General features: G+C 30.9%; 1 protein-coding gene across 12 annotated transcripts in view; it reads right to left on the bottom strand.

The window, feature by feature from the left end:
- Window positions 1-2413: 2413 nt before the first annotated feature.
- LOC106667833 (sodium channel protein para) overlaps window positions 2414-17656 on the bottom strand; it is an 89821-nt gene continuing 74578 nt past the window's right edge. For 2 of the 12 annotated variants that reach the window (XM_014396076.2, XM_014396050.2), the window contains 19 exons: window positions 17585-17656; window positions 14450-14721; window positions 14206-14379; window positions 13971-14133; window positions 13723-13910; window positions 13408-13642; window positions 10146-10271; window positions 9829-9949; window positions 9649-9770; window positions 9349-9587; window positions 9115-9288; window positions 8331-8453; window positions 6039-6161; window positions 5753-5947; window positions 5541-5678; window positions 5247-5354; window positions 4902-5172; window positions 4535-4839; window positions 2414-4303 (listed from right to left, as the gene is read on the bottom strand). In XM_014396076.2, coding sequence (XP_014251562.1) covers window positions 3545-4303; window positions 4535-4839; window positions 4902-5172; window positions 5247-5354; window positions 5541-5678; window positions 5753-5947; window positions 6039-6161; window positions 8331-8453; window positions 9115-9288; window positions 9349-9587; window positions 9649-9770; window positions 9829-9949; window positions 10146-10271; window positions 13408-13642; window positions 13723-13910; window positions 13971-14133; window positions 14206-14379; window positions 14450-14721; window positions 17585-17656 — 3908 coding nt within the window. In that variant the 3' untranslated portion in view covers window positions 2414-3544. 12 annotated transcript variants of the gene reach the window in all.

Here is a 17656-nt window from a genome sequence, read left to right as displayed (position 1 = left end):
TCTCATAAAGTAAATAAAGTAATTCCTATCATAGCAGAGGGCTTAACATACACGAATGTCTCAAACGAGGGGTCAAACCACATTACAATTTATTTTTTTCATACACGAGCAGTTTTCAGCCAATTAATAATCGTCTCATTCAATTAATATTTGTGCCAACTAATTTAATTATTGTCTCTTTCGGGATTTCATAGTCAGGAGAGAAAATAAATACAAGCTAGTAGTTGTGAAAACCTTTATTTAAATTTAAAAAAGTAAAATTATTCATAAAAAAATAAAAATATTTAAAAAATGATAATGAATGATAAGTCGTTGGCATCTTCAAAAGGACATCAGTGCCTGAAATGGAATTGACGCGGCATCTTATTATTTCACCTAAGTTGTGAGTTTCTTTGGCTTCGGCTAACAGGGTTCTTGCAGCTGTCTTAATCTTGGAAAACGCATAATCTGTTGGGTTTAGTGTAGATGAGTAGGGTGGCAGGAAAATAATCCTATGAGAAAATGATTCCACAACCTCTTTAACTTCAGCAATTTTATGGATCCTGGCATTTTCCATAACTAGAAATGCATTACATAATGAAAGCTCATCAAGTTTTGTAGACAGCTTACGTAAAAAATTGCAAAAAAGTGAGCTGTTATCGGTTATCATTTTTCAAATATATATTTATAGTTTTTGATGAAATAATTTTACTTTTTTAAGTTTAAATAAAAGTTTTCACAACTTCTAGCTCGTATTTATTTTCTCCTTGACTATAAAATCCCGAAAAGTACGAATATTAAATTAGTTGAGATGATTATTAAATTGAATGAATTTATTATAAAATGGTTGAAAAAATTATTGATTTGTCCATATTTGTTTAGTGGCCGCCATATTTGACCATATTAATTATTCCGATTAAAACCTTAGATGAAAAGAATAATTAATTGGAATTATTAATTTGACTGAAAAATGCTATACAATAAACTAAAAATACCATGGGCTCTGCCGAGATTCAAATACAAATGATATGAGTTGGACACCCTTACCACTCATAATTTTTATTATATGATGGTGTATTAAAAAATGTAATAAATGGGACTCATTTAAAAAAAAATCTAACTTCATTTTATTTAGCTTATAAAAATATATTATTTTTTTACATATTCTTCTGCCCTAGAAATACAATTTTCCTGTCAGATTGGGAGGTTTTTTAAATTCCATCATCATAAAAACTCTTGGGCCATTCCCAAAGTCAGTGGAGCCACAATTGCTTCCATTGCTTTGTTGCTGCGTCAAAATACTGGCCTCCAAGTGCTTCCAAAAAGTTGCAATTCTCAAGTTGAGAAGTCTGGACTATAGGGTGGAATTTTTTCATTTTGAAAAAATTGTGTATAATTAATTGAGTGTTGAAGTTTTGAATTAATTGAGTAATTGATTTATAGGTTGGATATTCTAACGTTGCCCATCATATTGCATCCAATTTTTTCTGTATGAGACCTGGCATTGTCATGCAGAAGAATGACAATTCTGGCCAATTGCTTTATACTTTTCCTTCGAAATGATAATTTTGCAGCATTCCATAATTATTCACAAGAACTTTGTTCATTAATTTTACGTCGATTATGGAGAACGTGAAAAGCTGCCTCAATGTTGGTCTCGTTCTCACTTGGTCGGAGTTCATGGCTCTCTTTCTCAACCTATTTATGCCCTTCAGAAAATTTTTTGTGCCAAGCAGACCCGGGTCCGTAATTGTATGACAATGTAACTCAACATTCCGCCATCAGCCCTTTCACACTGCACATTCATGCTAATAAATACATTCACTATCAACACACACTAGAAGACACAAAACAATACATGTATCAGTTCTATATCTAATAAAACAACCCTGTTTCGTTCAAAAATCAGAACAGGGACACAAAATGCTGCTGTCAATTTCCATATCAGTTGGTATTCCTACTTACTGTCTATATGGAGCCAAGGCATGACACTGTTCAATTAAATGAGTAGCCTTTCTTTACTTGCTGGAAACTTGCGGGCTTTGGCCCAAAAGTGTCTTTGTGTCAACTTTACATCCTATCCTCAATCAGGTGAGGATGACCTAAGAGTCAGATTCAACAAGGGCCACCAATTTGACTATAAAATCCCAAAAAGTACGACAGTGCACTTAATACGTTTGAGATTGTGGAATAAGGAATAAGTTTTAAAAATTAAGATAACATAATTAGAACTATTATAAAAGTTTATCCCCTATTCTGGAGCTTTCTCCCCTTTTTATTGTTTCTTAGGATTTCTTTTTCTTACCTTCAAGAATTGTCAATTTAATTTGACACAGGAGAAATTAAACTTGCCTAATACAGCTTTTGTTGTGTAAGGAGGACAATTTTAAATGAATGATACAACTTGAAAAAATTTATCTTGAAGCGACCGTTTAGGATGGGTTTGCAATAAAAGTCCTCATTATTACCAAACCTTTAAACTTTATTTTAATTGGCAAATTATATATTGCAAAGGAAAAACAAATGTAATTACAAGGCATATGCGAAGCTTACTCGGAGCTGGCAGGGAAGTGAATCACCCCGAGCAGCTTGATAAAACACAAACTGCATCGTTGCTTGCATGTTCATAAAAACCAAGTGATTGCAGCTGAGTTGAAGACTAACCCGATGGAAACTTTAAGCTATTAACTTTTATTTATCCTTCCACTAGTAAATGTTCACTTCTAATTGTTTACTTATTTAAAATTTCTTTAAGTTTTTTATTTTTGTCTTATTTTATAATGTGCATCACGAGTAGGTATAGTAATGTCATCTTTTTTGTAAAATTTTTTGTTTGTTTAAAAATTTATAAACCTTCATTCTCCTCAACTCTATATAAGTGAAAAAAATTTGTCTTCATTGACCTAGCTTTCTCACATAATTTCTTCCTTAATAAAACACTTGTAGCGCCGAAGATAAAAGAGATGTGTAGAAGAAGCCTTATCATATTTTGGAGTAGGTTGCCACGTCCTGCCCATCCTTTTGGTTTCATTTTGTTATTCAACGTTTGGCCGCTTTATGATGTCCATTTATCACGACCGACACTGTGCCTTCAGGACACCGCAAAAACTACAAAAAAACACTTGAGTTTTCCCGCAGAAACACAGAGGAAGGACTATAAAAGTGGTGGTCATATAAACAAGCCACACCCTTATTGGAAATTATTGTACCGGCAACTATTTTATATCTTGAAGCATAAATGCTACAGTCATTTGTACAAAGCATGTAGGCGTACATTACAATTGTACAATATAACCCGTATGTACATACATACGTTTATATATATAATATATATATTTAACAATAATTTTGTTTATATATCTAAAACTTTAATAAAGCTTTTCAGATAAAAAATTATGAGATTCAACAATTGGTATGAAAAAAGGGATAAGCGGGATCGAGTATTTCAAAAACTGGACAATGTGAAAGCCCTCAATGTGAAACCCGAAAGTATTGAGTGCCACAGTTAACACTTTGAGTCTGTAACATCTTGTGGCGACTCTAGGGATGGGGGACGTGGCCTGGCTCAGACATCAGCTAACCTTGAGGTTGTAGACGGAGATCTTGAGTGGATCACAACTTTATGACCGTTCTTTTCAACAAGAACGGCTGTTTCTCTTGCATCGGGTGAACCCGGGCTGTCAGGTCCGCCTCCTTGCCTCTGCTGTTTGTGCTTCCTCCATGCGTTCTGTATCAGTCTTGCACAGTATTCTTCTCTCTGTCTCCATAAAGTGGTCGAAACCGGCTCGTATCCTATTTCGTCGGGCCTTCCTGGTGCGACTTCACCCAACTCTGCCGACTCGTCGATAGGATTCCCTTTCCTGGCAAAGAAGTCTTTGGTCAGCGCGTCTAAAATGTCCACGCAGAACATCAAGTCTCCTTTGCAAATAGGAATGTCCATGGAGACGATCTTGTATTTATTCGGTTTATGAATTTGCAGTGGAGGTTCGAGTACATCGAGGAAATCTGATAGCTGGTCGTAACGGATGTACTGTGTCCCGTCGGGATCGAATTGCTGCCAAATTTCGTAGTACATGTCGTAGTCATCATCTGTAAGGCCTTCTTGGACGTCTTCAGTTGCCTGAGAATAATTCTCTAAGATGACAGCAATGTACATGTTGATTACAATGAGAAAACTTATGACTAAATAGGAGAGGAGGAATGTGATTCCTATAGTCGATGAACCGCAATCCCCTGGTGATCCCATTTCTGGGTTTGGCTTGTCACATTTTTCTTCATTGATTATTCCATCCAGTACTCCATCCCAACCAGCAGAAGTAGACATCTAAATGACAAGAAAATTTTATTTAATCAAAAAATTTAATAAACAGAAAAGTTACTATAGTTTAATCTCTCGATGATGTTAGGTTAAGTTAAAAAATTTAACTTTTTATATTTTATAACAAACAAGGTTCAAAATACTCTGGTGTGCATTTAATTTTTCTAATTCAACCAAACAAGTGGATTTCAAATCTTTCTCATTGAGAGATACTAAGTTTACTGATATACAAATTACCTGGAATAGCAGAATCATGGATTGACCGAATGTTTTAAAATTATATACATCATCGAGACCACTTTTGTCCTTGACATGCATGAAAAATGACATGCCGAATATAGCAAAAATGAACATAACGAGGAAGAGTAAAAGGCAAATGTTGAACAGTGCAGGAAGTGACATGGCTAAGGCAAAAAGAAGTGTCCTTATGCCTTTGGCCCCTTTAACAAGTCGAAGGACTCGCCCGACTTTTGCCACTCTAACCACTCTAAGTAATGTTGGTGATACAAAATATTTTTCTATAATATCACTTAAAACCAAACCTATAAAAACAAAAAAAACATTAGTAAAGGCACTAATGAAAATTGATTAAATTAAATTTTACCTAAAATTGAAAGTAGAACGACCACAAAATCAAAGAGGTTCCAGGGCTCTTTGAAATAGTGGTATCTCAATGCAAATATTTTCAATAAACATTCACTCGAGAAAATTACAATGAATATCATGTTAAGAATATCTAATACAAAACTAAACATTTCAGTCTGTTGGTAATGATCCATTGTCATAGTAAGCATGTTAAAACCGATAAATAACATAATAATCATGTCGAACTTTTTGTCTGTCACTATTTCAAACACAATTGCTTGTGGCCTCCACTGAAAATGTTAAGGATGAATTAATTGAACGTTTGATAAAGCTTGAGTTTTCATTCTAGCCAATATTGGCGTACCCGTGGTCGTGGAATAGCTTTGAGTGGTTTCTTAGATCCCATTTTCTTCATGGCATTGTAATATTTCTTCTGGTCCTCTGTCATGAACATTTCCAGAGACCCTCCTGCGTAAACACACAATACATCTGTTATTTATAAAGTTCAAAAGACTAACAAACTATTTTATAAAAGCTATTTCGTAGAATAAGAAAAATCTTTACAAGAAATCTTTAAGCAAAAATATTTAATTTCAAAAGCATCGAGATTATTATTTTGTATAATATACGCTAAAATCATTTATACATAAATACTTATCTTTTTCTTTTGTTCATTGAAATTATCAATGATCACACCAATGAATAGATTGAGTGTGAAAAATGAGCCAAAAATTATAAAAAATACAAAATAGAGATACATATAAATATTTGTTTCTCTAATTGGCTGTTTTCCAATCTGGAAAAAAGAATAAATTGAATTAAACCTGCTGTGAAAAAAGTAGTTAAAATAAAAAAAAGAAGAAAAACTACCTCTCTAGAGTCAATAGCATCGTTCATGATTGGAATCCATCCTTTGAATGTTGCAACTTGAAACAAACACAAATACGCTTTTCCTACATGGTCAAAATTCATAGGCGAATTAAGCCAAGTGTAATTTTCTGCCTCGCAGACATTTTTATCGGGTATAATTTCATGGCTAAGTACGCTCCCATTCAAATCTGTACACTGAAAGTGAATAAATTTACAAGATATGCGTTAAAATGGATTTTTCTTTTTTTTAAATAATACACCCAGTATTATTGGTTTGTAAATTTACCTTATAGTATTTTCCAGCAAACAACTGGACTCCCATAATTGCAAATATAAGCCAAAATATGAGACACACCAAAAGTACATTAAAGATACTAGGAATAGCTTGTACTAAAGCATTAACCACAACCTACATATACACAAAGAAAAGTATTAATACACTTGTTTTTAAGATATTTACAAAAAAATTTAATAATACAAATAGAGAACTACTGTTTTCCTAAATATGAATGAAACTACTAGGAATGAGTTTAAATTTGTAAAAAAAGAGTCCAATAAAAAACACAATTTTGTAATTAAAATAGAAAGTGATATTATTTCATTATACATGTTGATGTTAGGCTTTTGTTGTAAAAAATATTTTAAGTTTTTATCTGGACTCTTAAAATTAATGAAATACTAAACTACAAAAGCCATTTAGTTGAAAAATTGATTTATACTAATTTTACTTTTCATAATCAATTTTACAAATTATAAATGAAATCGTGTCACAGCTGAAGGACGCAAAAGTTTTTACTTTGTTATTCTTCGAGTATTTTGTGTTCTTCAGCTATAACATGGCCCATAATTACACGAACACAATCCATTAAAAAAAAATATATATATATATATATTTACTTAAGAGTTCAGTAATTATGGTTCATATTTTCAATAATAAATGAGAATAAAACAAAGCGTGGTGCAAATCATGCTTAGCTTGAAAAAAAAAATAAAAAAATAAAAAATAACGAGCCAATCTCCAACAGAACAAAGTTGCATAAAATGTGTCAAATTGTGTGCCACACAAAAGCGAATAAGCTTAATGATCAAGTAATATACTACAGTATTGTTGTTGGTTAGGTGAGTCGGATTTTTTTTTAAACACTGGTTATTTTTCTTTTATTTTCTGTGTGGGGGGCGTTTCAAAAATCCATACTAATTGGATGACTTCGTTTTCAAAGCATGTGCACTACAGAATGTGGTAATGAGAAGTGAGGCATTGTTTTAAAATCCCAACTTGCCTATAAAGCACCCTTATAAAACAAAATAATACAATATGAAGTAAACTTAAAACAAAGGTGTATTATAAGGGTTTGTACTCGCATAATAAAATTTTTAACTGCATGTTTGTATTGGTTTTTTAAAAAAATACTAAAGCTACCACATTTCTATTTAATAAGCAACCATTTTACAGGTAATAAGTGTAAAATTAAGAAATCCATTTTTTTTAAATTTATTAAAAAGTTAAAGTGAAAATAGGGCTGGAATTGAAGTATTGTTGTGGAGGTTTTGTACTCCGTTGATTGTGGGTTAATTGTAAATTTGTAAACTAAGAATGCAAGATTCTTAAGTGTCCCCAAATTATGCAACAGTGTCAGATGAATCTGTGAAACTGATAAATTAAAAAATGGGTATCTAGAAAACTACTGATGGAATATTGAATTTATTTGTATTTAACTATGATTTTTGTTTGTGGGACATACCCTCATGCCTTGCATCCGGGACATTGCCCTAAGGGGACGCAAAGCGCGCAAGGTTCTCATAGTTTTGAACGCCTGAATACCTCCCGCCCCGAGCATTGATGCTGTGAAGTTTATAAGTGATACCTGGTGGCCAGAAACATAAAATACACTGTCGCGACAACACAAGATTACAATACATATGTAGCACACGTTTACATGTACACAAAAAAATAGAAAAATAAAAATGAGACATAGAAATACACAACAAGAGCTATCGGCTCAGACATTTTGTAGCTTTACCAAACTTGTGAGTTAAGACAGTGCTAAATTTCATCTTGTTCAAGAATAATTAAGATAGTTAAATAATCGGTGCTTAGAATTTGTAAATCTTTAAAAAAATGTATTTATAAGAGTAGAATCTTTTATCTTTTAAACCTGCATTACGTAAGCTCGTTTAAATAAAAATTTGCACACATAAAACTGTAAGCAACATTTACTGTCTTGCCGGCACAGGCAAATTTTATTCACAGACTCGATAAAGCTTTTATGAATGTTTTTTTTACAGTAAATAAATATTAAAAGACATTATTGATTTGATCAAATTTACAAACTTGAAATATCAAACTAATATATTTACTAAAAGAAAAAAATAATAAAAACAATAAAAAGTGTAAGATCAATTAGTTAATACAATACTGAAATATTGACTTAAAAGAAAACAACAATTATTATGCTTAACAAAATCACATTTACACAAATATATATATAAACATTTAAAGCACTGGCTTGATAATAGATAATTTTTTTTGTAATGGCTGTTATCATTTGCGTGAAAGCACACAATCTTGTGTACTTACACGCATGCCTTCCCAGCGCGACACTGCGCGCAAAGGCCTAAGAGCACGTAACGTTCTCATAGAACGAAAAGCAGGTATATCTGCTGCACCCGCCCATATAGCAACCAGGTTAATCAGCGACAGCTAAAATAAACCTCATCCATGTTGAATTTTTCAATTTGTTAATTTTATTTTTTGTATTGAACTATACTGAAACCTTCATGAAAACTCAGATCAGAGATGATTTTCATTATTTATCAAGTCAACTTTGCCGAAAGTTTCATTTATTGAATGTTATTTTTTGTATAATATACTGATTGAACTTTACTGTTTATTTATTGTAGATAAAAATTAAATGAAATTTTATATTATTTGAATGATAAATTCATTTTAGTCTGTAGAATATATTTTTATTGCCATGTGTTAATGCTATTTTTCTTGTTTTTACTTAATAGAAATGGTTTATCAAACTGTTCATCCAGTTAAACCCAAAGAATATAAATTAAAATTTAAAATTTTATTTAAAAGCTGCTGACATTTCTTTTAAGGAAGTTGCACGGAATGTATACAAAAATTTGCAGTGTTACAAATTGTTTAACAATTTAAGAAAAGTGTGTACTTCCTTGTAGAATGACAGTTTAACAAATGACTACCCTCTCTGATCTAATATTAGTAATAGTACATTGCTGGATCTTCTATTATAAAATGATATTTAAAAAAAATGATTAGTAAACAAATCATAATCAAACTGAAACATTATTACAAAAGATATAACAGTGATGGAAATCCAAACGAAATTTCTTACCATGACAATTATGAAATCCAGCCAGCACCATGCATTAGTAAAATATTTTTGAAAGCCTAAAGCCAACCATTTGATCAACATTTCAAGAAAGAATATTACAGTAAATATTCTGTCCATATAGTACAAGATATCCTGAAGTATGGGTCTCGACGGAAGATGAACATCTTCTAAAGCCTGAAAAAAAAAAAAAAAAATGATTGATTGGAACTTGAAAAATTTGTTCGATTTACTTACGAGTGCTAGACTACTGAGCAAAATCATTGTGATAACTGCTGTTTCAAAATATTTATTTTCAATGAGCTGAAAGGTCTTGAGCCTAAGGTTCGCCCAACCTTGCCAGAACGGTGCGTCATCATCCCCTGCCAGAAAGGGGAATCTTTTATAACAGTGATCAGGACAACAGTCAGAAGGGTATTCTGGCAAAACAACGTCTTCCGTTCCTCCTTCTATTATTATGTCCTCTTCTACAATATCTGAAATGATATAATAGTTTGATAAAAATTATTCATTGGGGTATTTCTTAAAATAATTTACCTGGTTCAAGATCCTCTTTGCTTAGGTCCTTCTTTTCTTCTTGATCGTCTAAACTCTCCATACTTCCTTTGTGACTTTCATCTTTACATGGTCTATGTTTATGACTCCCGTACGATTTATTGCTACAAAAATTAGACAGTACATAGCAAACAGTCGATCGTGTACATTATAAAAAACTACCTTATGGAGTCATCATCATAGTGGTTTCTTATATAATCCGAATCCAGCCTGTTATCCTGATGATTTCCTATGGAGTTCCCAATGTGGTTTTTAACTTTATTCAGCTTACTCTTCAAGTCTCCTTAGATGGAAACAAAAGAGAAAACAAAACGAAGGGGAATGTCCCCATCAAGCCAGATGATATTCAACATCAAACATTTAATCTAACTACTCGTGCAAATCACTTCTTTAATAAAAAAAAACTCAACCAAACTCATGCTATTAATTCACTATAAAGTTTTTTTTTTGTTTTTTTGAATAAAAAACCTGATTCTCACCATGTATTGTAAACTCCATTCCATCACCTATTGCTACTTCCAACTGATCTTTTTTATCTCTATAGACCATTCCATCTGCTCTTATTTCATCAGGGCCCAACTCATCCATGTCTCTGTCTCTTCCAACTGTGAAAATAATTTTCTGTTCTAACACCAAACAGCAAATTTTATTTACACTACTTAAACATAACATTCATTATAATTAGATTCAATCTAAAGGCCAAATTATGCAATCGACAAATTGTACAAACGTAGAATATTTTTCAAACTAAAATTGCTGGTTTATCCCCAAAAAAATTAAACTTTATTCATGTAGTTTAAAACTAAACATCTAAAATATAAATAAAGATCTTGATATCAAATGAGCATACAAACTAAAATTTATACAATTAAAATAAATGTTTATCTAACGGTTTTACATAATTGTTTTTGGCTTGAGGACAATATAATTAAACAAAAGAATACAAACTAATACAATAAATAAATCATTATTGTTAATAACAATTGATTAAACAAAAACAGAGCTTTGTACATCATACAAACGTTTTAATTAGTAAAAACGGTACATTAAGTTCATTTTTTTATGATTAAATTCCAACATAAATTTATTTCAAGATTTAATTGCAATTTAAGGTGATCAGTGACTGTAGCAATTGTGTGTAATGTCTGTAACTATGTGTACCAATATATTATATATTGATAATGTACATGCAAGCTGAGAAGCACTCAAACAAAGCACTCACGAGTTGCCTGAATGTGCAAGTTGTAAGCAGGTGATGGTCTATTCTGGAGAAGAATTCTCCTTCAAAAGACTTTCTAGAAACCATAATTTTAAAATTCTATTCATTTAATTTGTTTAAAATTTAACTAGTTTACATTGTAAATGATAATGCTGATGTTTTACATTGATGTGAAGCAAATATAAACTTAAAAAACAACATAAAAAAAGTTATTGTTTAAAAATACCAAGGAAAAAAGGAAACATATCAGCAAAGAATAAAACATTAACTAAAAAGTTAGCATACTTTATATATACAGTTTATACCATAAAATGGTTTTATTTGTAAAATAAAGATTTGTAAAAAATAAAATGAAAAAAATTAAGTATATTGTTGGATTTTACTATTTCTAGTAAAGAACAAGAATTAATTCATACTAAAATTAAGAAGGAAGGGCGTCGGTGGCCACAACGGTTTCAATGTTGACTTGGCACTCATCAAGGAAAAGGTCCTGAGTTTGAACGCAGGGCCGCTGGATTTAACTCTGGACTTTTTCCTTACAGTGATGAGTGCCGTGTCAACGCCTAAATCTTTGCGGCCACCGGCACCCCACAAGAACTATTAAAAGTAGTTTTATGATTAAAAAAAAATATATATAAAAAATAAATAATTAAAACATTTTTTTTACTGCTTATTTTAATAGTTGATTATCATAGAAATATTTGTTTTGGACATTTTATTATGTACTTTTTGTTTCTTTATGTCTGCCCCTGTGAAAAATATTTGGGAATGGATCTTAAACGGGGCACCCAGTATACTAAACCATCAAGACCTGTGAGTATTACAGAACTGTTGGTCTCGTCCCCCTTCGGAAAGGCCTACATGTAACGTTACATCACTTAATGCAACGTAATTCAGTTAATAAAATTGTTTACATTAAAAGTAATAAAAAAAAGTATAACAGGAGGAAACTTAAAGTTAAGGATAAATACGAAATCAAAATAAAACGGACTTTTTATATTCGTTTTCATTTAATTTCTTCCATTGACTACAAATCTTTCCAATTTACTTATTTTTTTGTCTGTTGTTCTTTTATGGGAGTAACAATAAATTTAGTCGTTGTAGGGGCATTTTCTCAGATATCAACCTCATAATTTGTGGTATGTGTTTCTTTAAGGGTGATTATCATATTTATAAAATAAAAATAAAAAATATCTGGGAATGGATCTTAAACGGGGCACTCAGTATACTAAACCATCAAGACCTTTGAGTATTGCAGAACTGTTGGTCTTGCCCCATTCGAAAAGGCCTACAAGCAACTTTACATCATTTAATCCACCATAATTCAGTTAATAAGTTATTTGTTATGTATTATATGTACATTTATTAAAAATAATCAAAACAATTAAAATAGAGCAGAGGGAAACTTAAAATTAAGGATAAAGGTCCCAGATTTGAATACAGCGGCCCTGCATTCAAACCCAATGCACATACAAATGTTTTTTTATTTTTTAAATTTTTTAATTAATTAATTTTTTTAAATTTTTTTTTTAACAATTGCACCCTGAGTGTTGAAAGGACCTCTGCGTGGAAAAAAAATTCATATTTGGCAATACTTCGAGTATCGGTTTGCAATTCTTAAATATATGAACATAAAATCATTATGTTGTTTCTGATAAAAAAAAGTTCAACATTTAGTTTAACAAAGAGCATTTTTATCCTTTTTATGATATAAAACAATTTTTATGAATCGCAATGAAAAATAATTGCAGTAAGATAAAACGCATGCGAGCAGAAAAGGATAGATCTAGGATAAAGATGAATGAAGGAGCATAAGAGAATAACAATTAATTAACTAAAACTTTTAACAAGCTTCTAAAATTTAATAAGTCAAATAATATTATGGAAGCTCAATTGTCCATATCTTCGGTTTTTCTAATTTTTTAAAAAGCTTAAATATTTCCTGTTTCTTTTTTAATTTGTATCTCACTGTTTATTTTAACTATAAAAGAAATTTTAGTGTTATTGTTAAAAACAGAATAAATTATTGTACAGTTAAATGTTGTCTGGTGTTTCATAGATTTTGAATTTTTTTACATTGTTTTATTCAAGATGCAAATAATAATTTTGTTTTTTTAATACAAAGAATAAACTTTGTCAGTATTCTGAAGTTGATTAAAGTTTGTAAAGTTATTATTTAATAAATGGTTGGATTTGAAGTGATGATCATGCATTTGTCTACAAGTTAGTGAGCTACACACTAAAATTTTGTGTCTGGGTTCATGGGGGATGGATTCAAACTTAGTTTCCAAACATGTCTGTTGTGGTTTATTTTATATTCAGGGTATAGGACAAACGGTATATTTTAGCAGTGCAATCTTGCTGAGGTCTTTCACACATTACACGTAAGCATCGTTCAAATTTTTTATAAACCTTAACTGTTATATGAAGGCGTGTTACAAAATTTAACTTACAAGCGTTAACTGTAAAATGTGAATGACCTAAGTTACACTACTGTTTACAATTATAACCGAGATATGAACCTTGTTTCCAGCTGGATGCCGGCGCCTCACCTTGTGTCTGATCAGAGATCTGGTTTGTCAGCTTTGCTCTAATAGCTTTGGCACCCATCATTATATTTCTTTTCACCCAGTTTGAAAACCTGCCTATTCTGTCGAAAGCCTCAGCTATTTTATTGGTGTCGCTATCAGCTGTCGGAGCTGAAAGACTCGACGAGCCAAAATTACTGAGCAACAGGGCTAAGAAAAGGTTGAGAACCTAAAAAATATCCAAAACAGTTAAACCCAAAAAAGGTTAAATAAAACAACTGATTTTTAATTAGTAAAAAATGCACTTACAACCAGATTCCCAATTACTACTGTCGCTAGAAAAAATGGAATGCAAGAAACATCTCCCACATGCATACAATCCCACATCGATTCTATCCACTCTCCACACAGGACCCTAAACACTATCATAAACGAATGCATGAAATCTGTAAAATTCCACCTCGGGAGTTCGCCATCAGGGAATCTATCCATATTATCTAGAATATAAATCAATTTGTACACATGTCAAAAATTAGACAATTCATTCAAAAAATTACCGATATAGTTCTTTCCAAACAACTGCATTCCCATCACAGCAAAGATGAAAATAATAATGCACAACACAAAAGTTAAATTACCAAGGGCACCCACTGTTCTGCCCATAATGGAAATGAGAAGATTGAGTGTTGGCCATGACTTAGCCAGCTTAAACACCCTGAGCTGAAATTATTATTAGTTTATTAGTTATTAGTAAGAAGGTAAGTTGGATTAATTTTCAGTTAATAAACATACCAATCTGAATGACCTCAAAACTGATAGACCTTGAATTCCTTCAAGACTAAGTTCTAATAACGATAGAGCGACTATGATAAAATCAAATATATTCCAGCCTTCTTGAAAGTAATATTTTGGACTCATTGCTATCAACTTCATGGCAGCTTCAATTCCGAATGTTGCACTAAAAAACTAAATATACAAGAATAATATTAAAATTCAAATATCGAGATAAAAATACATATTAAAAATTGTAACTTACATAATTCCCGCTCTTGAGTGCTTTTTCTAACTCCTTGTCCATGTCGTGGTGATCTAAGGCCATGAAGAGCGTGTTGACGACAATGCAGAGGGTGATGAATAGTTCTACGAATGGGTCAAATACTATAAATGCAACTAGCTTTTGGAATTTGAGCCAGACTCCGCAGCAGTCCCATACACAGAAGATGTCGATCCCTTGAAGTAGGCACGCCCAGAGTTTATCCTTGATCGTCGGCTCATCCTCGTCTTCTTCTGTCGGGAAATAGTAGACGACTGTACCGGGGGTGTGGGTACACTATTAGTTTCATTCATTCAAATGGAAGACAAATTATAATATTCAGCTTACTCTTAGAAAATGACAATATCTTATTTATTTTCTGTCGCTTTTTTTTAATGTATATCATATTGAAGTGCACAATCTCACCTTTTTTAAGGAGTGACCATATTATGAGTGCAATTGGTGAACCATGTTTAAAAATGTAAGAATGAATGTCGCTATCGTGTAGCTGATTGTGCATACATCACTAATATAGTGATTTTTTAAAAATTAGCTTTTCTCTTTTTATTAGACTTAAAAAAAAGATTTTCAAATATAATAATTTATTTGAATAAATTATTGTACATTGAAATCATGTGCTATAAGCAACGGTAAAAAGATTTTTGAGAGGATATTAAATTCAATTAAACTATCTACGAAAAGCTGCATTCTCTCCTACATCCATAAACCCATTGTGCAATTTCGTAAGGACTATCAATAAAAATTGTGTATAATTAAATTATTTACCTTTTTTTAATATATTATCATTATATATCAAATATTTAAAAATCGTACTCATTTTCTTAAAAAAAAAAAAAAAATTATGGTAGTGAGCTTAAGTTTATTTATATGTACACTTAGTAATAACAATATAATCATTTTAAAGAATAAAAAATGAAATAATCAATGCAAAAGTTATGTAATTACAATATCAAAATAAAATGATATCATTGTTTTATTTTACTTACTTTTACTTTGTGTTGATGAATAAAAAGCAACAAGGGTTGGTGAAAGTTTCTACCAAAAAAATCTATTTTTACAGCACAATGTTTTTAATAAAACTAAATTTGTGGCAAAACTGAAGTTCGTATTGTGGTCACACTGCATGACAAAACAATCGCTAATATTAACTTTAATTGAGCAAAAAATATAAGCAAACGAGTAAATAAAATAATTGAATAATTTTTAATGTAGGTGAAAGAATTGTTTTGGTTTTTTGGTGAGTAAAGTGTTTTGACCAGATAAAGTAACAGCTTAAATTTACAATAATATTACTACATAAATATATGAAATATATGCATCTCGAAGTATAAATTTATTCAGATTTTATTGAAAATTGAATTTAAATGGTTTAAAAAAAGATTACACACAGATTAAATTAACCGTGTCCAAAACATTCAAAAGGCAGTGATGTGCAAAGCTGTGTAGCTAATGATTTATGTTTAATTATATTGTATATGGTGTGTAATTAATAGTTTCTGTCTGAATAAACAGAAAAAAATTATCATAATGATTTTTCCAAGATATTCCAAATGCAATATTGTAAAATTTTTTAATTAGTGTGGAAAGTATGGTTGAATTGAAAAATTAGTCATGAGAACTTTTACTACTTGAGCTATTGCGACTTGTGTCCTTGAGACACCAACTAATCATTTCAACCTACAGTGATGTCCACATGGTACTGATCCGGTAGTCGTGGGTCTTGACACTATTTTTTCAACTCAACTATATTTTGTATAATAATTAAAAAGTAATTAGTTGGGTTAATTGGACCAACTAAAAACACATAATAGATTGTAAAAACATTTGAAACACTTTTACTATGTTTACATGTTACCTTTACCAACCTTTGTACAATCTAATATTACCAAAAACATAATTTTAAATATTGTGTATTTAACTAGTTCACCATTATTCACACTTAAAAGTAAAAAACAAACTAACTACCTAGAATAAAATAAAGGGAAAGCACATAATACCAAGGAGCCAACTTTTAAGAACACAAATAATAAATAGAATTATTTCTAAAGTGAAAAAAAGAAAACACTTGTACTAATTCTTTTTTATAGCAACATTTAAGATGTACATACTTCTGAATGTTTTTTTGTCTGCAAAGCAAGTAACATGTGCAAAAATGAACACATTTAATTAAAGAAGAAAATAATCTTTATTTGCTTGTTTTTTGTTCTTCTAAAGCATTAATTTAAAAATTTGATAATCTATAAAAAATAAAAAAATAATAACAAATAACTAATGGCTTGAAAAGTCTCTAAGAAAGGATGATGTTATGAATCGACATGCAATTAATACTTTTCCATGCACTGAGCAAGCTGAATAATATTTTGTCATACCATCTCGTCTTGCATTCATTCTATTTAATCCATGTTTCTCCTCGTTTTACTTATGTAATTTTAAATCAAAACATTAAGCGAAAAAAAATGCAGACTGAACTCCTACTTTGATTCAATCTAAAAGTGTATCCTCAAATTCCCTCCTTATAGACATAAATTATAAACAAATGATAGTTCTAATAATCGGCTGTAGTGTTCATCTAACTATAGCAAATGGGAATTTACAAGAATTCAATATGAAATACTTCTGAATATTTAAAAAACATATTATGTACACTTTTTTTTAAGGAGAACTTACTGAAATTGCGATTCACATGGTTAGTTGACATGCGAAGACAAATACTATATAACAACACATAGTCACACATTAAATAAACTAACATTTATATACATAACTAGGCAAATAATACTTCATTTCATGGATGAAGCATTAAACTATGCAAATAATAAACTTCATCCATGTAATGTACACCAAAACACCATGCAAGGTTAGTTAAAAAAAAAGACAAGAACATCATAGTAATACTAATGCCGCATACACTGGGCACTCTGATAATACTTAGATCATAAAGTCCCTAAGCATGTTTGATCAAGCAATATATACAATATACATATAAATTTGATAATTGCGCTACTTAATATCCACTTAACAACACCAACTTTTTTTAAAAAAAATTTTCAATGTTAGTATAATCTAAAACTAAATAACAATAGGGTTTTATTAAGTTTAACATTTATAGTATCTTACCTGCTTGGTCACCACTATTTCTACTATGCCTTCCAGCTGCCTGCTCGATGATATCATTGAGCACCATAACGT

The sequence above is a fragment of the Cimex lectularius genome, unplaced genomic scaffold (genome assembly GCF_000648675.2).
Source record: "Cimex lectularius strain Harlan isolate CLEC.00 unplaced genomic scaffold, Clec_2.1 scaffold187, whole genome shotgun sequence".
Classification (NCBI taxonomy): Eukaryota; Metazoa; Arthropoda; class Insecta; order Hemiptera; family Cimicidae; genus Cimex; species Cimex lectularius.
This window is presented reverse-complemented; position numbering and strand designations above follow the sequence as displayed.